This window comes from Lytechinus variegatus, chromosome 7 (genome assembly GCF_018143015.1).
Source record: "Lytechinus variegatus isolate NC3 chromosome 7, Lvar_3.0, whole genome shotgun sequence".
NCBI classification, from domain to species: Eukaryota; Metazoa; Echinodermata; class Echinoidea; order Temnopleuroida; family Toxopneustidae; genus Lytechinus; species Lytechinus variegatus.
Window position 1 is genome coordinate 40,036,241 of NC_054746.1, and position 24,320 is coordinate 40,060,560.

The following is a 24,320-nucleotide window of genomic DNA, read 5'->3' on the forward strand; positions in this document are numbered from 1 at the left end:
ATGAGCTAAATCCAGTTTGTAAAGTGGAAATAAAAATAGAAGAAAGATAAGTCAAATGCACATCCGACTTCGCCCGATTTTGTCTCAAGAAAAGCTGCATTCATTTCAGAACACTAATATGCAACCTATAGGGTGCTATTTGTCCGAAAACTTTGACAAGCCAAATAAAAATGATTTTCAGCCTGACATGAGGGGCATTTTGTCTCTAGAAAAGCTAGATAAAAAAAAAAGAAATCATTTTGCGCTGTTTCTTTCCAACCCCCCCCCCCCCCGTACCGTATGATGAACCAAAGTCTGATTGCTGTGCTTACGGTACCTGCAAATCCCTCGGCTAGAGAAACGTTGTCTGACTATGCAGCCTAATTAAGTAGTTCCCTGACAATGACTGTGTACAGTCAGAAAACACAGTCAGAATTTGCTGTCTTTAAAAACACATTTTTTCAAATAGCTTCTTTTATTTTTCGTAGCAAGTTTAATTTGTTCTAGTCTTGTGTGAAGAGCGGGGTGAAGAGTGAAGATCAACTTTTGTTGATTAAAGTTTCAATCAGGGACTGTGCCTGCAGACTAATGAGCCAATACAGTTTCGGCTCGACAACGGTCACACCGTACCACAGAGCAGGGTCGTGGCCGTGTGTGCCCCGCGTACTAGCCGCATAGGCTAGCAGCCCGCGCCGCTCGATACATCGCGAAACGGCCGCCGCCGCACCCTATTCAATTCGTATATAGAGAGCAGGCAGCATAGACGTTGCACGCAAAATAAGCTGCAGGAAGAGGACAAGAAGTAAGATCTAACGTTAGCTACATGTAGCCTAGTTCTACTTTCATAGTTGTCGGTAAGTTTAAGAAGGAGTACAACTACAAGTTGATTGATTTTCTGTCAGTAATCTAGATTCTACTCGGTATTTGTCATGTTATTGTTAAAGGACCCCAACAAAAACTTGATTTGAATAAAAAGAGAAAAATTCAACAAGCATAACACTGAAAATTTCATCAAAATCGGATGTAAAATAAGAAAGTTATGACATTTCAAAATTTCGCTTCATTTCACAAAAACAGTATCCAAATGAGAGAGTCGATGATGTCATTCACTCACTATTTCTTTTGTTTTTTACTGTTTGAAATATGAAATATTTTAATTTTCTCGTCATTGTCATGTGAAATGAAGTTTCATTCCTCCGTGAACACATGGAATTCCATTACATTTTGTGCTACAGGCAAGGAGGCCCTAATCCGTAATGATCAAATTCGTAAAAATTGAAATATTGTATAATTCAAACAATAAAAAACAAAAGAAGTAGTGAGTGAGTGACATCATCAACTCTCTCATTTGGATGTAACTAGCTCGTTCATATAGCCTAGGCCTAACTATTTTGTTAAAAATAAGCGAAACTTTGAAAAGTCATAACTTTTTTATTTGACATCTGATTTTGATGAAATCTTCAGCATTGTGCTTAGCTCTGGCAGCCGTCTGTTTTGAGGAGCTTTTTAACATTTATTTTTTTTTATTTCTCCTCGTACACAGACGGCTCGCTATCGTGCAGCCACCATTAGGGGACTTGCAATGCAAATTCCCCCCTGTCAGGGCTCTTCAATTTTTGTCTTTAATGAATAAAAATTTTGAAAGTTAACACAACCAAAATGCAAATTAATATTCCCTCTTGGCATTAATTGCCAAAAAACTGAGAAAAATCAAGTTAAAAGGAACAAAAACAGTGACTTACCTCGGCTGTCGCGCAAATTCACTTCCCCGTTTTATCTGATCTTAAGTACATAAACATATGGCCATTGAGTCCCCTGTACAGATCGCACTAGAACTTCGGTCTCTGTATTTGGTGAGTGAAGCCAACGGAGTTCAGCTGAACAACCAACATAACAGAGGCCGAAGCTTTTGGTCTATGTGCTTATCTGATTTTTCTCTTTTGATTCAAATCATCATTTTTCTGAGGTGGACTTGACCTTTAATTGTATAACCCAGGGAACTCCCGCCCGCTACGCGGGTGCCCAGGGGCCTGTTTCTCAACACCGTCATAAGTCTAACTTCTTGACTAAACCGGAGATAGTGAGCTACTTGTCCGCTAACCGTTTCACGAAGCCCTCTACCAAGATCGGGTACAACAACCTCACTAAATATTTATGACACCTCCGTACCTGTCATAACTTCTTTCCTAATGACGTAGTGGCATCACCTGGGTAGACTATGACATGCAAAAGTGCCGAGAAATCTGAAAGTTATAATCTTACGTAATCAATCATAGAGGTTGAAATTACATCCCAAAACAAGTGGGATAATGCATTCAATGATCATTGTAATACAAAGTGACTATGAAAACTGTTGGTAAAACGCCACAAAACTATTCATTTTGAAATAGTAAAATATTTTAATCGATAGAAATTCTACCACGCCAGGCCATCCATAACTGGAGTTGTATTTGTCGTTTTCAGACCCAACTGACATTTGGATAAATTTTAATCTCTAATTTATGCATATAATTTGTCAAATCGTAAGTTTCGATATCAAAGATTTTAAATTTAAACTATATTTTGATGATGTTTGGAATCGTAAAACATTGTATAATTATCATAATTTTACAAATAAAACCGTTATGGTTTTACTTTCGTAAACTATTAAGATTGGATATCCCGGGGATACCCATCTCAACGTCCACATGTGATTTTTTAGTCATGAAATAAATTATTTATAATTCCATTTTTCAGCAATTGAATGCCCTAGTCTTCATGGTCTAAGTATGTATGATGCATAATTTACCTGTGCTATTATTTATAAAAGATTTAATTCCCAATTCATCACAATATTTGCAATTTTGTCATAATTTTTCTTTTTGAAAATTATGCTATTTTGTGACTAAGGCTACGTCTCGTCTGCTCTTTTTACCGATAGTATCGATGTCAAGGTATTTTAGTTAGGAAGCCTTTCGTAAAACAGGTTTAGTAAGATTGGAACTAACTCCGTGGTTTGTGGATAAAGATGTGACTAACTTGTCCAGGTGTTGAGAAACGGGCCTCAGGAGCTTACCGTGTAATTGACCATACGGGGCAAGGGTAGATTATGGTCAAAATATCTAGCAAGATAAATTATGAAAACAGAAATTATGTACTCACCACGATTATATGGATAATGGTCTAACGAGTGGCAGTTTTTCTGACATCTGGGCACAGACTGGAACCTCAAAAAACGAAAAGTTTTCTCCTACCCCCGTCTCGATCGGCCATTTTTTTATGAATTGTAACAAAATGGCCGATCGAAACGGGGGTAGAAGGAGAGAACTTTTCATTTTTTGAGGTTCCAGTCTGTGCCCTGATGTCAGGAAAACTGCCACTCGTTAGACCTTCATCCGTATAATCGTGGTAAGTGCATAATTTCTGTTTTCATAATTTATCTTGCTAGATATTTTGACCATAATCTACCCTTGTCCCATGAGTATGGCTCAATACATGAGCTCCTGGGCGCCGGACCGCTACGCGGACCGGGCACTCCCTGGGTTAGTTATTGTAATAACTTATGAGTCATGACATGACAGTCAAGACAATGTATGTTGTTCATGGTGATGTTACTTGTTAGTTTACTCCAACAATGTAGTCCTACCAAGGAGATATAGTTAGAGGTGATATCTCCTTGGTCCTACTAGGACTAACAAGTTAAGCCTGTTCATCAATCAAAGTAGAAATGTCTATTGCTGCTCTCCTTCAGACAAAATTAAATGCGCAACCGGTACTTATCATGTTGGCAAGGAGGGGTGGCAGGGGTATCGTAGACAGTGAAAAAAATCCATGGAAACACAAAAGAATCCAAAAATCATTCAAAGTCATAGGCAATCTTTTCCCAATGCTTATCCAGTCTATTCTTAAATGCAATCACTGAACAAGCAGTAACTACATCTTCTGAGCTGAGAGACTGTTCCACACATCTATCACTCGGCAAAGAAAAACAAGACACGAATATCTTCTCTAGCTTTAAGCCTTAAGGAATGACCACGTGTTTTACCACCACGTCTCAGAAAAGCTCAGAACTCGAATCATTCATAGTAACCATGCAGATATTGTAAACTGAGAACTTAACAATTACTATTGAAATGCTGCTGGTGTTGCTATACCTCAGGCGAGGGTTCGTATAGGCTCCACTTCACTTCACTACTGCTACTGTAGGAGTGGAGGCTAGCGGTAGTGTAACCCAGGGAGCTCCGGCCGGCTTCGCGGGGTGGCGGAGCCCAGGAGTCCACCGTGCATTTACCATAGAAACGGGACTTAGGTAGGTTGTGATCTCAATAATTTGGAAAGGAAATTGTGAAAACAGAAATTATGCACTTACCACGATTATATGGATGAAGGTCTATCGTGTGGCAGTATCCTGACATCGAGGCTCTCCTATCCCAGTCTCGACTCTCGATTGGCCATTCTGTAATGCGGGTCGGAGCTCCCTGGGTTAGCGGTAGTGAAGTTACAACCAATGCAAGCATTAAAAGGATGTTAAGATATGAATTATGATAAATGATGTAAACTGGAATTTGTTCTTGTGTTGTTGAATGCTGTTTGTTAAAGCCTCAATACCATTACTTTGCCTATGGGCACAGCGCATGACAGAAGCAAACTTTGTTGATGAGATTTTTAGGGAATCAGGGTTTCATAATCGACCTCATCACATAAGTCTAACTTTAAATAACTTGGTCAAATAAAAAAAGACCTAGTAATAATTAAACTTTGAATGTATTTGTAAGATGATTCTTGGTATACATTAAAGTCATCAATCAAGAATTGAATCAAGAATTAGATTTATGTAATAGCACATGTGACTTGACCGTACTGATCCAACTAGATCGTACTGAATTTGTTTGTGTTGAAGTTGAACACTTGTTTGTGTTTTATTTTTCCAGATTGTTTCTGATTGGTCACTCAGCAATATCAGCGAGCAATGGAATGCGTTAGGTGATAAATACACATCATCATTCCGTAATCATGGCAAACGCTGTGGTGAGATATCTCAAAGCTGTGACTGTTGAGCCTGTCCTCTTCCTCTTTATGTTTGGATTCTTCATCCAAGGTCCGGTCCTTCAGCTCCTCATTATACAGAAGGTGTGTCGTCTATCACATGAGGGCAGTGTCTGCAGCAATAAAACAGCATTTGCTGAGATCGAGAATGATGTAGAGAGTGACTCCACAAAATGGATCCTCTATTTCAATATAGCTTCCATGGTACCAGGTGCCATCATGGCCACAATATTTGGGCCCCTTAGTGACAAGTTAGGTCGAAAGATCATCATGACGCTACCTTCCATTGGCACATCAATTGCAGCAATTAACTTCATCCTCAACTCATTCTACATAGATTGGCCAGTGGAGACCTTACTACTAAGTGGCGTTGCAATGGGAATAACTGGTAATCTAGGAACTTTTTTTGTCTCTGTAGTTAGCTATATAACAGATATTACAGACCCATCATCGCGTATGAAGCGTCTTGGTCTTTTAGAAGCAATGGTCTATATTGGAGGTACTTTGGGACTTGTTATAGGAGGTACAATGACAGAACGCTTAGGGTTTGCACCAGTCTTCTTCCTGTACCTCTCATTACATGTAACTATTCTCTTGTACATTGCAATACATTTAAAGGAATCATTACCAAAGCATGAAAGAGACTTGAAACAAAATGGTTCTGCAGGAATAGGAGCTAAGCCTCCCAACAAGGCAGTACAGTGCTGCAGCTATGTTGTGGACAGTTTTAAGAGAGCTATGTCTGTCATTTTCCTGAAGCGAAAGGGCTCGAGGAGAAAGCACTTGATACTTAACGCGATGATCTCCATCACAGGAGTGATTGCTCAGTCTGGTGAGTACAATTCTTGTGTAAGGATATTGCTTTTTAATATTAATCAATTTCATTCACAAATGCGTTGATGGTTTTAAGCTCATGTTATCTCGCTGACAAAAAATGTATTGAACTGAAATGAAGAAAAACCTAGCATTTATGTTCAAGAGCAAGCCACAAAATAGACCAATAAAAAAAATGCCTATTGAAATTGCCAAGGCAATAGATATTATTAGAATTGGATAGTGAGTTCAGAATAAAAAATCATTATAGAATAATCCAGACTTGCTAGAACTATGTTTCTTATGTAATATGTTTTATCCATGTAAAGGCATTGACTAATTAATTTGAATAACTTCATACAAATAATTTGTTATTATATTAGGTGACATGGATCTGACCATCTTATATACCAAGCATTCCCCTCTCAGCTGGCCCCCATCCACAGTAGGTGTATACCTTGCCCTAAGGACCGCCTTAAAGGGTGTGGCTCTCATCTTGGTAGTCCCTATCATAGCTAAGGTGACCAATCACAGCACACCAGACAGGGATATGATGTGGGCGGAGCTGGGTATATTGTCTACCATCGCTGGTTACACCACCATGGCTGTAGCGAAGACCACTGGAGTGATGATGTCAGGTATTAAAATCCATCTTATTGTAACACGCGGAAACTGATGCAGAAAGATGACACACGACACCATTCCTTGTGTTTCGGTTCGTTTAATATCGATGAGTCGTTATATACAAAATTCCACAATTTCCAAGTACAGGAACAAAAGATAAAGAAATTAAAAAAAAACCTGCAAAAACCAATGAGAATAAAACAATTAACTAGAATGATGATATATGTTTGAAAAACGCACAAAATAGAAATATACACATATTTGCTTGTGACTCTTAGATAAAACATTCATCAATATGACGTCAAGTAGACTCGTAATAATAAATGATAAACATGTTGTCTATATCCATTCATTAAAACTTATTCAATATTGCCTGAATTCAACTCATCTAATCACAAATTCAGTTCCTCCATCGTTATGGATAACTTTTCCAACAAATAAATGAAATACATCCATTAAGTGAAATTTACCAACCAACAATAAAAATATGCCAACAAATTAGCATTGAAATACAGTGGTTTATAAATGATAACCACTCACCCTGGCAATCTGGCCTAGAGGACCATATTATTTCCTCTCGTGATAGCCTCACCCGCTACACGAATGTCATGTCAAATACCTTTAAAAGGAAAGTAACAATTATTCCACATAGTAAGCAATCGTTGTGACCCTTTACTCTGAAAACACAAAACTGAAACATTGAATTTACAATTCAATAACCAAAATCTTCAACTCTAAAGATCATTTTACTAAACCGTTTTACTTTACGATTAGAACCGAACACATTTTATGTTTATAACTACATACTACAATCAAGTATACAATTACAAGTAATTAATATAAAATATCACAAAAATCATCTGAAGTGACAAAGACAGATGCACAACTAATTAATTATTCAATTCACAAAACCCCTTAGAATAAGACAAATACATGTATGCTATGCTAGCATAGATAGCACTTTAATATAACCTAACCTCTTATTCCGAACAATAGAAAATACATTGTTAACCAACTTTATAAACTATTGTTCAAAACTAACAGAATTGACAAAATAATATCTTACCTATAATTCTGACCCGAAAATGAAGAAGCCTCTCTGCCTGCCCCATGAATGGGGTGCAGTGCAGGAGTGAATTGGAGCAAATTCCTCTCTCCCTTTTATGCAGTCATCACTCTCCATTCACATATGCTAAGCCTTGACCATAATACAAGCTCATAGCTCTGGAATGTGATGTTTTGACCCAAAGACCATTCAGCATCACTCTTACCCAGAAAGAGTGTGAATCATACTTCCTAAAAAGCATGAAGATTGTTTAACATTTCTATTTTTAACTACTTCTTGTGCACTTCCTCTAAAGGCATCTATTACTTACAGACGAATTATTAAGAGTAATGAAAATATATGAATTTTCAATAAACAGTTCATTTTGACCTGTTACATACTCCCCTACTTAATTGAGTGACGTCCCGGCACTCACTATACCAAAATTATTACAAAAATTAAAGTCCTACTTAAAATAACACGACCTGGAGATGCTTGTTCCCAGTTACAGAACAAATCAATTTACAATTAATCATGGCACTAAATATATAAAGCCAGTAATCACCCGATACAGAATATAAAAATCTCGGCAATAACACGGTATTGGCGAACCCGCACCACTAATACGAACTTCCTGGTCTCGTGACGAGAATAAACACAGAAAACATATCTAGTGCAAAAACTCAACTGTTTCAGTTTTCAAGTACACTCCATATTATGTAATACTAGTCTCATGTTGAGGTTCCTAGCATTGAACATTCCAAGTGCTTCCTAACTGATCCTAACAGCTCCAGAGTTTATACCAACCAATTGTTTAGTTATCAACATAAACCTTCACAATCCATGTATCTCAACGAATAACAGACCATTATAAAATTATAGCCAGTAAAATCAATCACTACAATGTCATCCTTAAACCTCCAAAAATATACCTACTTATACTTTAAGCCGATTCAAACTGTTAAAGAATTACAAGACAATAAACAAATAACAATTACTAGATGTTTCCCCAAATCTTAGCAATTTCAAATGGAACAATGGTATACCAATATAACACACTGAAAAATCTCATAACTTATGACTAATTCTCTCAACTACCACTGCGTCCTTTCCGGCCTCGAAGGTTAACAGATAAACAAAGGTAAAGAGAAAAACCTTACTGCCCCAATAGTCACTCCAGTATCCCTCTAATGCAGTCCCGGTCTCAGATTGAGGTTCTCGAAATTAACATTGATACTTTATCCTGACTAAACCTAGCAGTACTCCTAGCCAAATCCCAGTTACAAATCAGAAAGATCAGCATATTACAATATGATAACCATTATAACACACAGACACATGAAAGTAAAACACTTTCATCAACACGTGGGCTCCCCTACTTTTTCCAAAGTAGCCCCTAAAACTACCAAATACACATTCTGGATCAAGCAATTAATTAACATTAATTCACGCCATAGCTTAATTAAACCGAATATTAATCAAAATCCAAAACAAAAATTAAAAAGTTAACAAACTTCAAGTATCAGACAAAGAAACGCCTCAACTATTCATAGTTAATCATGTTTGCCAAACCCAGAGCTTCTCTGCACATACTGTACTCCCTCCTATCAACATATAAAATACTGGTGTCTCTGGCTTCCTACACCCCAATGTGTGGTTCCCATCCAACCAGCCAAAATTACATAAGAAGGGGGGCATGGACTGTTCCAAACCACAGCATTACCATGACAACACAAAACTAATCTTCAACAGTACTCAGTATTCCCTTGACCAAAGCCATTTGGTCTGAAAACTCTTACAGGGTATCTCTTAAAATACCTTCCCACTAGTATTAGTCCCTATTAAATACACTTGTAGCCCCACATTATTTTAAACCAAACTACATTTTGGCTACCGCATTCACACTATGCACACACACAAATACATCTTAAACAGTGTTAAAGCTACGTTAATATTTACAAATTAAGATGTCCACGGATGAGCTCCTCAGATTGTCAGGGTTTGAACTTGGTTGTATCCAACGACGAACATCGATCCTGCTGACAACGCCACTTGTAACACGCGGAAACTGATGCAGAAAGATGACACACGACACCATTCCTTGTGTTTCGGTTCGTTTAATATCGATGAGTCGTTATATACAAAATTCCACAATTTCCAAGTACAGGAACAAAAGATAAAGAAATTAAAAAAAACCTGCAAAAACCAATGAGAATAAAACAATTAACTAGAATGATGATATATGTTTGAAAAACGCACAAAATAGAAATATACACATATTTGCTTGTGACTCTTAGATAAAACATTCATCAATATGACGTCAAGTAGACTCGTAATAATAAATGATAAACATGTTGTCTATATCCATTCATTAAAACTTATTCAATATTGCCTGAATTCAACTCATCTAATCACAAATTCAGTTCCTCCATCGTTATGGATAACTTTTCCAACAAATAAATGAAATACATCCATTAAGTGAAATTTACCAACCAACAATAAAAATATGCCAACAAATTAGCATTGAAATACAGTGGTTTATAAATGATAACCACTCACCCTGGCAATCTGGCCTAGAGGACCATATTATTTCCTCTCGTGATAGCCTCACCCGCTACACGAATGTCATGTCAAATACCTTTAAAAGGAAAGTAACAATTATTCCACATAGTAAGCAATCGTTGTGACCCTTTACTCTGAAAACACAAAACTGAAACATTGAATTTACAATTCAATAACCAAAATCTTCAACTCTAAAGATCATTTTACTAAACCGTTTTACTTTACGATTAGAACCGAACACATTTTATGTTTATAACTACATACTACAATCAAGTATACAATTACAAGTAATTAATATAAAATATCACAAAAATCATCTGAAGTGACAAAGACAGATGCACAACTAATTAATTATTCAATTCACAAAACCCCTTAGAATAAGACAAATACATGTATGCTATGCTAGCATAGATAGCACTTTAATATAACCTAACCTCTTATTCCGAACAATAGAAAATACATTGTTAACCAACTTTATAAACTATTGTTCAAAACTAACAGAATTGACAAAATAATATCTTACCTATAATTCTGACCCGAAAATGAAGAAGCCTCTCTGCCTGCCCCATGAATGGGGTGCAGTGCAGGAGTGAATTGGAGCAAATTCCTCTCTCCCTTTTATGCAGTCATCACTCTCCATTCACATATGCTAAGCCTTGACCATAATACAAGCTCATAGCTCTGGAATGTGATGTTTTGACCCAAAGACCATTCAGCATCACTCTTACCCAGAAAGAGTGTGAATCATACTTCCTAAAAAGCATGAAGATTGTTTAACATTTCTATTTTTAACTACTTCTTGTGCACTTCCTCTAAAGGCATCTATTACTTACAGACGAATTATTACGAGTAATGAAAATATATGAATTTTCAATAAACAGTTCATTTTGACCTGTTACATTATCATTTACTAGTGGATAACCTCTCTGTTGGATTTACATAATGTGGTGCCAACCAAGACAAATTTCAATTTATGGCTCTATAGGCCTACTTATACATTGGGCTGCTTTTGCACATTCTGAGTTACTTTTTTAAACTATGACCCATATTCTGAACTTTGGTTTAAAAAAAAATACCAATTGTAAAGATCTCAAAGTGAGTTTGAACCGAATCCATTAAATTAATAAAATGACCTCCCAAGTGTTTGTACGTATAAATAAAAAATATATGCCAAATTGCTCTAGAAAAATGTGTAATTGCTGAGAAATGAGCAAAATAAGCACAGAATTCCATAGAATGTCAGGTATTATTCGAAGCAATATCAATACACTGCCCCACATGATTTTTGTGTTAGTGAGCATCAGGCTTATCGGTTTTTCATACCAGAACCATGGTAGATTTATGAGATTTTGGGTGGCATTTAACCTTGATTGTAAAGACTTTCTCATGAAATAATTGTTTGCTGCAACTACTACTTTCTTTTACCTTTAATTCAAACTCTGGTCTAAAGCTGTGGTTTTAGTATGGATAGCCAAATGTGACACAAGCATGTTTGATTTTTCAGCTCATTTGTATTCAGGTCATTCACAACTGTCTAGGAATAATAACTAAGCAAGTTTTCTTCACTATTATAGCATGGTGACAGAACTAAGTGAACATTAGAAACTGTTGTTAATGAAAATTTTGACATTTTTGGCTTCCCATAATTATTGTAGCACAGAGTTAGACCATGGTCTTAATTAAACTGGACTTCAGAATAAAAGCTAAATGCCTGTACTCTGAAGTTGAGTTTAAATTAAACCTTGGTTTAAAGTTGTGGTTAACTATTGAGAGCCAATTAGGGCACAAATCCTTAACAAAATACATTCAATTAACTCAAATGAAACTCAAATTATCTGGGAATGATATCTGAAGTATACTGAGGTATTTTCAATATGAAATCAAAAGGAAACAAAATAATAAACATTTTTAAGAAATATACAATATGAAAAGAATTTTTGGCTTCCCATAATTTTAGCACAGCGTTAGACCATGGTCTAAGATAAACCTGACTTCAGAATATGGGCCTATGAGTATAATGTTATGATGATATTCCTCAAAACTGAAATACGGCATTGTTCAATTCTCTTTTAAGGTCATACATGTATTTACTGTACACTTTGTATATTTATCATGTCCTGCCACTAAAATCCTCCAAAACATGAATGGTGGTTAGTATTTCAACTCCAATTTGATTGAAGGCACTTTATTATTGAAACCAACTTAATCTTGAACCAATTGAACAACCCCCCCAAAAAAAAAAAATATGTATACCAGTCTGTAAATCTGGTAATAATCATGGGGTACAGCCTAAAAACACCTAGCGAAAAGTACCAGATAATGACCAATCATCTTTCAAGTTACTGTAAAAGAAAAATTGTTATTTGGGAAAGACAATCAGATTCACATGCAATATCTCCCATGTAAAGTAAAAAACATCAAATTCTTTACAAAAATAGTCTGCTTTGTGGAGATAGAGGACTTCAAGAGTTCAAGTGCACCTCTCTGGAGTGAGGATTCAATAAAAAGTTCTCATCATTTAGTTATATCAGTCTTATGATTATTTTAAGTGCATTGTCTTTGATTTTATTCAGTTTCTGTGATTGGTTGTCTGTTTGGTCTGACAAGAGCAGTACAGGGTTCAATAGCAACAAGACTTGTAGAGTCAACAGAGTTTGGTAAGTAAATAAAACACTCAATACATTATAGACTTTAGAATTAGATGGTTGAAATATACATTGTTAATATGCATTTGTCAACAGGGATAACTTACTAATGTATAATCAAACAAATTCATGAGAACATTCAATACATCTTTGAATTGCTAGGGGCATGGGAAGGATAATAATTCGAAAGGCCCCAAATGTCCCAGATAGCACTAGCAAATTGGGATAGGTCTCCAAAATGGCTGTTCTCAATAAGATTATGTAATTCTAAAAGGTCAGAAGTAAAAGAAAAAAATTGCGACAAAACAAAAGAAACTTCAACATTTTACTTATTCTGTTTCTAGGTTGATGTTTCATGAAGCTAATTAAAAGGAAGACATGATCTCACAATGACAGAGTCTCAATAATATTCTATGATGCTTTTTCACAATGGTATCAGAAAAAAGGTAAATTATACACATGAAAACAACCATTGAGATGAAACATTTTTAAGTACGGTAAATATATTCAAAGAGAATAATTTAATGCTTCTTTTTCCAAATGATCTATAGTTCCCAGGAGTGTTGTGACTGTATTTCTCTTTATTTATTTTGATTAGGTGCCATGTTTGCCTGTTCATCTCTAGTAGAAGCTTCAATGCTCCTGATTGGTTCATTACTCTTCAACAGTCTCTACAGAGCTACACTTGATTTCTGGCCAGGATTCTCATTCTTAGTTATGGCTCTTCTATCTTTAATCAGTCTCGTCTTTGCCATGTAAGTATACATATTATGGCTTGATACCAACAGATGTTCAGACCTTGAGGGATAGTAGAACATTCAGATCCTACAACCTTGTAATTAGTGCAGTCTTTGAAAGTTCAACATCAAGAGTGTACGTGCTATGGTAAAAGAAAATATAAATATTAGAGTCATTGACTGTGATGGGGATCTGCTCTCAGAAATTCCATGCACATTGTACATATTTTTAGAATGTAACAATCATAAGACCTCATTTCAGACCAAAATAACCAGGTGCATTCACATGTGTGGAATGAAACCAGCAATTAATATTGCAGTGAGCAATTGAAGTGCACTTGTATTTGACTGATTCCTGATACAACAGTATTTTAAACCTTAAAGTTTGCACATTTTTCACTTGTTTCTTGTCTTGCTTAATGTAAAATGCCTTTCCATTGGATGCTTACAAATCCACGATGAAGGGGGGGGGGGGGCGATGGGAATGCACTCACACACCTTCACCCACACACAGGAAAAGAAGTTTTTTTAGTTACTTTTATCCATTTCACATTTTAGATGATTCCTTTACAGGGCAGTCTGGAAATAAAACAATTGTTTTTTATGAAACCAATTATTCCATATGTTTGAATTAGTGCATGGAGCTGATGTTATTTTATAAGTAAAGCTTTATTACCTCAGTATTTCCTGTAAAAGTCATACACATCTTATTATTCTGTAGGCTCTTGGCTTCCTACTTTGGATATTCAAAGCCCATATGCGGCGTCTAGGGAAATTTCTTAACCTGTTATAACTCTGGAAAAAAACTAATATCTTGGTGGTCATAAACTTTGTTAATGATTACCCTTGATATGTTTTTACATGAACAAGACTGATAAACCACAATTACTTGTATACATGAAGGAGTAATAGGTTTTAATGTTTGCATAACTGGTTTGTCTCAACCTTTAATTACACCCTGACAGATGGGTTTGATGAAAGATCACCTATTCGCTGCTGTAACATCACTTAAAGATTAATAATAACTTGTTTCTATTGTACTGTTAAATTATTTTATTGATGGGTTTTAAACTGTCATCCAAGAATTTAAATGGGATTTTTTTTTAATATCACTATGTCATCCTTCGGAAAATGAAATCGGTCAATAATGAACATTGAAATAAATTTATATCATGAATTTCCAGAATTTTGTAAGCATATTAGGGTACTTTTTTAATCATTCAATATGTTTGTAAATCAATGATGACATATGATTTCTGTTTATTTAAAACATTTATTGCACTTATATATCTTTTCTAAGAATGCTCTTGGTAAGTAATTTTTTTCTTGAATATTGGTACATTTGTTTGCAATTAAGGATGTATCTACTTGCTAGAAAATAACAGTTATGTAATGATGATGCTAATATTAGCAATAATAATAACAATGATTCCTGTGTTGTAATAACTGCATTAAATTGCTGGTATTTAGTTTGTTTAAATTGTAAGTTTATGTTAAATGAGTGTAACAAATATGTCATTCCAACATTATGTATTCATCCTTTTTATAGATTTTCTTCATTAATTTCTTTTTCTATTATCACTCATTCAGATATCTGCAATATGATATGAAGAAGGATTGGTCAGAAGAGTACCAAGAAAAAGGTTAAAAGTTATTTCATTGCATTGTGTTGGTGCAGGAACACTCTAAGCACCACACTTTTGCACATTGCATGCACACAGAAATGCCATTAGTAGTTTGCATAAGGGCATTTAATTAATCATACAACATATACTCACTTCTATGAGTGGTGCGCGGATGTGTGGTGCAGAGGGCGTTCCTGCACTAACACAATGATATGTTCCATTTTGCTCTGTTATGTTTATTCCAAAGGGTATCAAAAGCATTGTTATGAAGTATTGATCTGTATTTTAAAAATGGTTGATTTATTATCTAAAAATCAGCAGACATACAAGGTCCTTATTACAAAATACTAGGAAATATCAATTGAGAGTAATGAATAGAGATAGTATTTTATTCTTATTAAACATGGTAAGATAGGGCTGGTTTTCATTGAAAATTTATTTTAGAAATGAATGTTTTTTTCTATTCTCACTTATTGTGAACTTATATGAATCTTAGCTGTCACGTAAATTCCATTGCTCAACCAAGAAGATGTAATTGTGACAAGAATCAGTACTACAACTGCGGGTTCAGGAAATTACTATTCTGACTAGACAAGACATACTTTTTCTTATTAATTTAGCTACAGACACAAGACAATAGAATTGCAAAATTGTCGATTTGGGGAAATAATCTTATATGATTGAAAATGGCTGACGGGTCTATTCCGTATGCCGTATTCCACTTATTTTTCAATTCCTGGAGATTCCATGGCTTTATGAAACATCCTTAACTGCTAGGAAATAAGACATGCAATGATATACATGTACATATAATGGTTTTAGATAAGTTTGTTTTCAAGTTATGACTTTAGGATTGCAATTCTTAACCCTTTGTCTTACTGTATTTCAATAGGAGATGGTGTGGTAAAACTTCTGAATAATGAAGAGACAGATGAAGAAGATGAGATTGAGATCATAAGCCTATCAGACTTACAGAAGACCAGAGTTGGGATGGCACATAGACACGTAGAAACAGATGTATAACCCTGTGTGTACAGATGATTACTATAACTCGGGATCATGAAGGATACATTTTAAGTCTTCTCAATTTTTTTTTTAGAGATCTGTAACCATGCTTTGCACTTACAAACTAGGAATAGACCAACATGCGATAGGAGGATCTGATGATGTGAAAAGCAACATATGACTCGGTTCAGATTATGAAGTTACTATTATTTTTTATTTATATAATGAAATCAAGAAATGTGCTAAAAGTTGTAATGTGTAAATTCAAAAGAATATGTGAATGTTCCGACATTAAAAATTATTATTTTGTTTGTTCTTTTGGTTTCAGACTTGGTATTGCCAGTAGTCTCATGCTTCTCTTTTTGAGAAATAGGAAATCTTTTTAAAATTTCCAATATCATTTGGCCAACCTTCTTTGTGAGTTATTTGATATTTTAATCTGTAAGTAGTGATAGATAATAATCCTACTAGTATTGTATTCCCATTGAAACATTTTTTTTTTAGTCAGTGTCTACTGATAACAACATTATACAACATTACAGTTGATGTCTCTTATAAGAGTAAACATTCCATATTTGCATGCCATTTTTAAAGTTTCATTTAAAAGCTTCCATCTCAATACCATTCCAATAATGTGCCATGGAATTGAACTTAAAAAAAGATTAGAAAAATAGGGAGTGGAAAGAATTCAATGAATTTCAATTACATGATGTGCAGGTTGATATAATTTATGCATTGTATTTGTTGAGTTATTTGCTATTTCTTCCAATATTAGTTCAAGAGAAGTGAGTGGCATGTAAGTTTTGTTCCAAGCTTGCATTCATCCGTCCAAGTTTTACTTTTTGCAACTCTTTGAGCTTCATTGAACGACATTGGTGAAAATAAAAGAAAAGTACTAAAGAACTACTTATGCTGTATGCAAACTGTCATATATTAACATCCAACACATACATTATTTCAAGTTTACAGAGCAAGTGGATAAATTTTGAATAATTATGAAAAGTGTTCTGAGACAAAATATAAACTGACACTCCACTGTATTGGGAATGGTGTGAAACAAGGAATTTCAATCTATATGCTTGTGTATTGGCAAATAGTACTGAATCATATCAAGTTTTTAATGTATTTTATGCTTTAAGTGTTGAATCATGTTTTGCTGATGTTAATGATATTTATTGGAAAGAAAATTTGATATAGTTGCTTGTTGACCTTGCCTTCAGTAGCTTTTAGTTTTGATTTTGTTTTCCTGTCTTGGATATTTGATTAGTGCTTTTTATTTACTCATGCTGAAAAGTAATCAGGCTATTTACAAGTTACTTTATAGCTCATAGCAATAGACAAGTGGTAATTTTATATTGACCAATAGCTCTGTGAAGATGTTTTTGTAAATTGTTTCTATTGGCCTTTGGCTGGCCATTTTAAAATTGAACATTTTGAGAAAAATCATATTGAGATACACATAAAGTTTCATTATGTTTTAAAAATAGCATATAGCAGTTCATTCCTTTGGTGACTTGTATTTTAAATGAGGTGGAAGGGTGCTCATATTAAATAATGAAATACTTTGTGAATTTATCAATATCAAGTACCTGGATCGCTCCTGATTGCCCTTTTATATTTCTTTTTTTAAATACACCTTTGGGCAATTCCATAAAAGATGTATGTCCGCCCCCTATATGTTGGTACCTTCATGAAATTTTCTGTCTCTGATCTCTGGTTCTTTTGAAAGTCTGTAATGTTCTTAAAGGACCATGATTTGCTCAGTGTATAGAGTGAAGTAAGACTTGAAAAAATGGGGGGGGGGGGGGGTGGCTGTAAAAAAGGGTTGATCATTTTATGGAATAGCCCCTTTTTAAAATTAATCTATTGCTGTTAAAGTTGGTAGTGCAATAGGTGTTATTGTGTCAGTTTGGTATGAGGTTCATTTGAATAACTTTTCCCATTTTTTCAAGACATTTTATTCCTATATATATATATATCTCTCTCTCTGAGGATCAAGTTGCATGACAATATATTCTGCAATAATTGAATATTTTGTCCTTTTATATCAAACAGTATTTATGATGCTGCATGTGTCAGGTATGACTTGTCCATTTCTATTCCTGCATGCCCATATGATAAGAGTAACATCTGAAAAAAAAATGTGTGTGAGTCGGTTGGTGAAATGTTCAACGATAAATGTCACATTTTCCAAGCAGGTATCCTTACACCATTCATGCTATGGCATAAGGGTGTGTGATGTGCCATACGAAAGGTTGATATAATGATACTAGTGAATTACCAAGAATACTTCCATGCAAGTCAGATTCATAGTGTATTATGTTGTTTTATATTCTCTCAAGAAGTGTGTGTATATAAAGTATATCAGTATCTATTTTCTTATTTGTTAATTGTATATGTTGAATATAAACAAAACAAGACATTACTTTTGGGGTTTATCATAAAACAAAGTATATCATACTTTGCTTTGATGGTAAGTTGTGTGTTTCATAATACATGCACCACCAATCGATGAGGCTTGTTGATCTTCAACTTTTTACTAAGAAATAAGTTAGCATGGGCTGCAAAGTGAAAATTTATACATTTAAGACATACAATGAATCTTGAGCACAGGAAAGAATATAAAGGATTTATCTGAAGTATTAGATCCCAGGAAAACTGGTATTTATATGAAATTTGTAATCACTTTGAAAGAGAAACAAATACACATTGATAAAAGTGTATGATGTTGAGTGTATTCTTGTCAACCAATCTCTAATGATTAATGTGAATGAGGGAATTCCTTTCCAAGACATTTAAATACCTACCCAATATCCCCACATTTTACCATACATAAACCTATACCTTAATCGAACTTGTGGGCATGTATTATGAAACACGCAAGTTAGTTTGATCTGTAGGCCTACCTATTATCATTGAATTGCAAATCATCTGAAATGTCTATGTATCAGTAAAAAAAAAAACTTATTAGAATGATTATTTAGCTGGAAATGTAGTGAAAAGCAGACATCAGATTAATTAAGCTAATTGCTGTAGTGCTGAGCAATGGCTGTATAAGGCATCAATGATTTCTTATATTTCTACAACTGTAATAGTGGGTACATTTTTTGAGATGGGAAATTTGGTTCATATGATTCAGAAATATGAATCAAACTGAATTATGAAAAACCTTGTGGTGAAATTAGGCATTGGATGAGAAGCAATATTTGTATGATAAATTTGTAGTTTGTTTTTAATTACCTAAAACTATTTAAAGTTTGCCTTTTAATAATATATCAAATATTACCTTGCCGGTACAAATAATTTCTTTTTAATTGAGAAATATGTTTTCCAAGGCTACTTGCAAGTTGTTACAGAACTTTTATGAGGTTATCAATTGGAGTGATTTGGCACAGCAATATTTCCTCAAAGCAATGACAATACAAAGTAATTAGATTTGTACTACATGTACATGTTCCTATAAGAAATTTTTGAGTTGTTTTATTCAATCTAGTTATTAAATAACATTATTTACTTCTAGATCAGTGAAGTTCTTAGATTTTGTTCAGTGAAAAATTTAATTTATTACATAAAGGTTTCACTGTAACTTTTAAAAGAAAAACACATTTGAATAAGTTATTGTTATATTAAAAAAAATTGATATCTCACACACTTGTTTTAACTCAGATTCATTTTTACATTACTAATATTTAATTGAATCTTTTGTAATGTTCTTGGCCTTTTGTTATGTGCCATATAATAGTATAGGTTTTCCCTTTTTAATTGTTTTATAGGATAAATTCACAGCATGTACTTCATCATGAAACACTTGATTACTCATGAATAATGATAATTTGACACAAGCTCATTAATGAGTTCATTTTGTAATGTTGTTGATATCTGAAATCATGTATGTAAGGGGAGGTACACCCTGATATCTAGTCATTCTTGGTAAAAGCAGAAAAAATGTTGAAACTCTTGTGAAATAAAAACTTATTTATTTTTTTAAATATGAATTTAATCATCACATGCAAGCAGCTCCCCATATCATATACTATGAAGTGACATTTTAGAAAATATTATTTTACCTGTGCATTAAATATTACATTCTTTTTCATATTTTTATTTTGATATGTTCCCTCATTTTTCTGCTTTTATTGAAATTTTCTTGATGTCAGAGTGAACTTCCCCTATAAGATTAAATAAAGTAGGCAAAATGCAGATATTGTGATATATAATATGTCTCTTTATTTCTTGATTTACAGCATTGTAATAGAGATGGATTCATAGATCAGGAATTCATACATTATATGGAAATTCTGGTATCTTTTTTTTCAGTTCGTGGGAAAACAGAATCTTGTATACACTTGAAATATAAAATGTGGGTGGAATGCAGTTAGGGACTAATCGAATTCTGGATTTAGTTTTAATCCACCAAGATTATTTTTAAATCTCAAGAAATTTGAGTTAAAATCCTCTGAGATTTAAAACTGAAATAAACATTAGGATTTTTAAAAAATCTAGAATTCCGTTAGTCTCTGACTACAATCTACGTCAATTTTTTTTTTCAATCTGTGCAATTCGTATTACGTAAATCTCCTTCAAGATAATCACAAAGTTTAAAAAAGAAAAGTATTTTAAACATGTCCAGCCGTTAAAATATTAATGTTAATAAGTAGAAAAAATGATTTGGGCCCTAAACGTAGATAGAATGGTTTATGCCATCGGAAGGAAAATGTTATATCAATGATGTAAGTGACACAAGTTATCTTAATGCGGAATATGATAGTAAAACTTATGTGTTATAAACCTTCTAATATGAAAATTGTGTGATCATAGAAAAACGAAAAACTTTGAAAGAAAAGAATGAAATAAAGTAAAGGAAGGAGCATAAAGGATGATGAATAGAAGACATAATAAATGGAGAGGATGGAAAATAAAGGAGAGAAAAGAATAAAACATAAGAGAAATAAATCACAAAGGATTAAGCGACGGACAGAAAAGACAGTGAGAAAGAAGAGAAAAATGACAAAGTTTACGATCTACTGAAAATGGGGGGGGGGGGGTATGGTAATCGGTAAGTCTTCTATTTTTTGTTATGAAGTACAAGCCTTTTGGTAAGGGGAACCTGATCGTTTTCTAGAGGTGATATTCATCAGATTTAGCGTCAAAATGTTTGCTTAATACATTAACAGAAACGCTTTATGAAATGACTAGCCGGATTTGTCATTCGATGAATTCTGTTTTCTCTGACAATTACCAGAGTAACACCCAGACACCTTCGCTTTCAGCTCATCAAAATCAAGGAAAATGTAAGATGTGACTTTTCAGAAAATTTTCGTTTACATACGTATCCTCGAAAAAAAATACTTTGCTTTCAACATATTTCTAAATAAATTACATCATAGTCATTTTGTACCACTTGCAGCCATGAAGGAAAGGCCTATATTAATTTCGATATTTTTCTAATCCAAAATTTTGGTTGGGGCCTTTCTTTAACGGGGTCAGGGCTGTAATATACATTTGTTACAATCTTTTTGCACATTTTCACAAGACAATACTGTGGTATGCGCTAAATAATAATGTTTGGAAAGAACATGGGGAAAAACCCAAGGCCATTATGTCTAAAGACCCTTTTTTTAACTCAAGAAACACCCCTCCCCTTCCGTTGTTCGTTTTTAACCTGCCTGTTTCGAAAGGTGCAGAGTTGAACACTAGTTTCTTTCTATTCTCAGGGGGGCGTTTCATCAACATTTTTGTCCGACAAGTTGTCAGATCTGACAACTTTCCCTGATTCTGATTGGCTGACAGGTACTCATGGGTGTCGATCACGGGGGGGGGGATGGGGGGATATATCCCCCCAATATTTCAAGTGGGGGGATGGCCTGTATTATCATCCCCCAATAATTTAGGGTAGAAAAATATAAAAATGATGATGAAAAAATGAAAAGTTTGATCATGATGATTATAGTATGCCATCAATCAGTTTGTTTCCCTCGCAATTTGTGTATATTGTTATTAAATAAAAACATTCTTTTTCAGGACTATTAAACAGGTTCAAGATGAAAAAGAATGAAAGTTTATGTATCTGATATTTTTTTAACACATGACATAAAAGGACCCCAACGAAAATCAACTTTTGTTGATAGGGTGTCCCATCATACCAGTGGTGAATTAATTAATTTAAATAAATCATTAACTCAAAATTAAGGGTGGAAAAATAAACGGGACTAAAAGGGTGGCAAGATAAATAAAGGAATGACGGTAAGCCCGATGGCGCACGAGAAGCCACACAGGTTGTAATTTGTGCTAGTCTTAATTGGTCCGAATCTGCATTTTATCATCATGCATTAAGAAGAATAAAGATATTGCCAGTCAGGCTAGATTTAAGAGAGAAGTTGTATACACAGAGGCGTCGATCCTGGGTGGGGGGGGCAGGGGGCGATCGCCCCACCAATGAAAATATTGGGGGGCAAACATATCGTTTTGCCCCCCCCCCAATAATTCCGCATGTGCAACTAAAAAATAAAATAAGATTGTAATGCTACACTGAAATCAGCAAGCGAGATTGAGATACCAACTCGATTTTGATTTAAAATCGTGCTCAAAATGTCTGCTTTTCAGATTGGAATATAAAAATTTTCAGCTCGCGCTTCGCGCTCGCATCATGTACCAAAAACCCATACTTTTCATGATTATATAGGTGAATATAATGTCCCGTTTTCAATTCTAAACCTCAAAAGAACTTTGATTTTGCAATAATCTTTTGTTGGATATATATCTTCCATTAAAGTGTCCTTTTTTCCAGTTCAAAATATAAAAATTTTCAGCTCGCGCTCGCATCTATTGTTCTTCTAGATACCCATCTTAATCATTGGTACCAAAAATGCTTAGAATATCAAGCTTTCAGGTCAGAATATAAAGAAATTTCAGCTCGCTCTCTAGTGAGATACATGTATCGACCCTCCTCATGAGTTACTACAAACAAACCTAAACAGGTACATTTTTCCTGTTTTCATGTCATACTAAAAAAATTTAGCTCGCGCTTTGCGCTCGCGTTGTTGGTGAAGGTGAGATATGTGTCTCTTTCTCATGAGTTATATATATATATATATATATATATATATATATATTGTGATCGAGCGCCTTTGGAACGTTGATTCATAATTTTGCCCCCCCCCATCTGAAAAATGGATCGACGCCCCTGTGTATACATCATGCTCAATAAACAGATCACTATGTACATGGTCCAGTCAATTTTTGTCATTTTTTTCTCGGTATGAGTTGAGAATAGGCTTACTTGTAACACAAATTGAATTTTCAAAAAAAATTATACAAGTATATAGTACACTACAACAATGAAGGAATTTCCAAGAACACCATGCATATCAACCAATCCCAAATGTCCTAACTTGTAATTTTAGTGGGGGTAATGTTGAAATATCCTCATCCACAAGAACATTTGTGTCAATCATCCCCCCCAACCAAGAATACCGATCGACACCCATGCAGGTACTGTTACTATGGCAATTGTCGGATAAAACAAGACTTGTCGGATAAAATCCTTTCATGAAACGCTCCCCAGGTGTTTCCTGGGGAGCGTTTCATCAATATTTTCATCTGACAAGTTGTCAGATCTGACATCTTTCCATGATTTTGATTGGCTGAGGGGCACTGTTCCTATGGTAACTGTCGGATAAAATGGGACTTGTCGGATAAAACGTCCGACAAGTCCTTTCATGAAACGCCCCCAGGCCTTTCCATTTGTAGTCCTGCAATCCACAGTTTGATGTGAAACCGAGTTCCAAGAACCGCTACGGGTTAATATTGTTTGGGTAAAATTACAAGGAATATTCCGCAAAGACTAGTACACGAAACAATGTTCTCCATTATTCATGTTTACTTTCAAAAATAAAATGATCTTGATAAAGGTTCAAACGGAAATGTTCTGCCGATTATGAAGCTAAAGAAGTTTTGTAATGGATAGGCCTGAAGCTATACATAGACAACAGCATGGTTTTTATTCAATTAAAGCATAGATCTAAAAAATGAATAAATAAAATACCCCCGGAAAATACCACCCCCAAAACTGTTCTTTTAGTTCATATTGCTCTGTCCAACCGAAATGACCACGCTGAGGGAAATCTTGCAAGAAGGTGATCCATTGGATTGTCAAATCCTCATCGAATAAGAATCAACCACGCTTTAGAATCAGATGGATCATTTATGTGTTGTTTCCAATCGAGCATAGCCTATGCCATGTAGAACCTAGCATCACAAG

At 34.6% G+C, this 24,320-nt stretch overlaps 1 protein-coding gene and 1 long non-coding RNA gene across 3 annotated transcripts; one reads left to right on the plus strand and one right to left on the minus strand.

Annotated features, from left to right (window-relative positions):
* Nucleotides 1–385: 385 nt before the first annotated feature.
* Nucleotides 386–19,907, plus strand: LOC121419279 (proton-coupled folate transporter-like). Its single transcript, XM_041613672.1, has 7 exons — nt 386–833; nt 4,890–5,836; nt 6,201–6,455; nt 12,622–12,705; nt 13,292–13,448; nt 15,021–15,073; nt 15,948–19,907. The coding sequence occupies exons 2-7, from the start codon at nt 4,972–4,974 to the stop codon at nt 16,076–16,078; spliced, it is 1,545 nt and encodes a 514-aa protein (XP_041469606.1). The 5' UTR covers nt 386–833; nt 4,890–4,971; the 3' UTR covers nt 16,079–19,907.
* On the minus strand, nt 6,462–10,904 carry LOC121419280. 2 transcript variants are annotated; one of them, XR_005970567.1, is made up of 5 exons: nt 10,572–10,904; nt 10,046–10,124; nt 7,508–9,682; nt 6,982–7,060; nt 6,462–6,618 (listed from the first exon to the last, which is right to left on the minus strand). It is a non-coding gene; the product is annotated as an uncharacterized LOC121419280 (long non-coding RNA). The 2 variants fall into 2 exon arrangements; XR_005970566.1 differs by lacking the exon at nt 6,462–6,618 and having other exon boundaries at nt 6,625–7,060.
* Nucleotides 19,908–24,320: the final 4,413 nt, after the last annotated feature.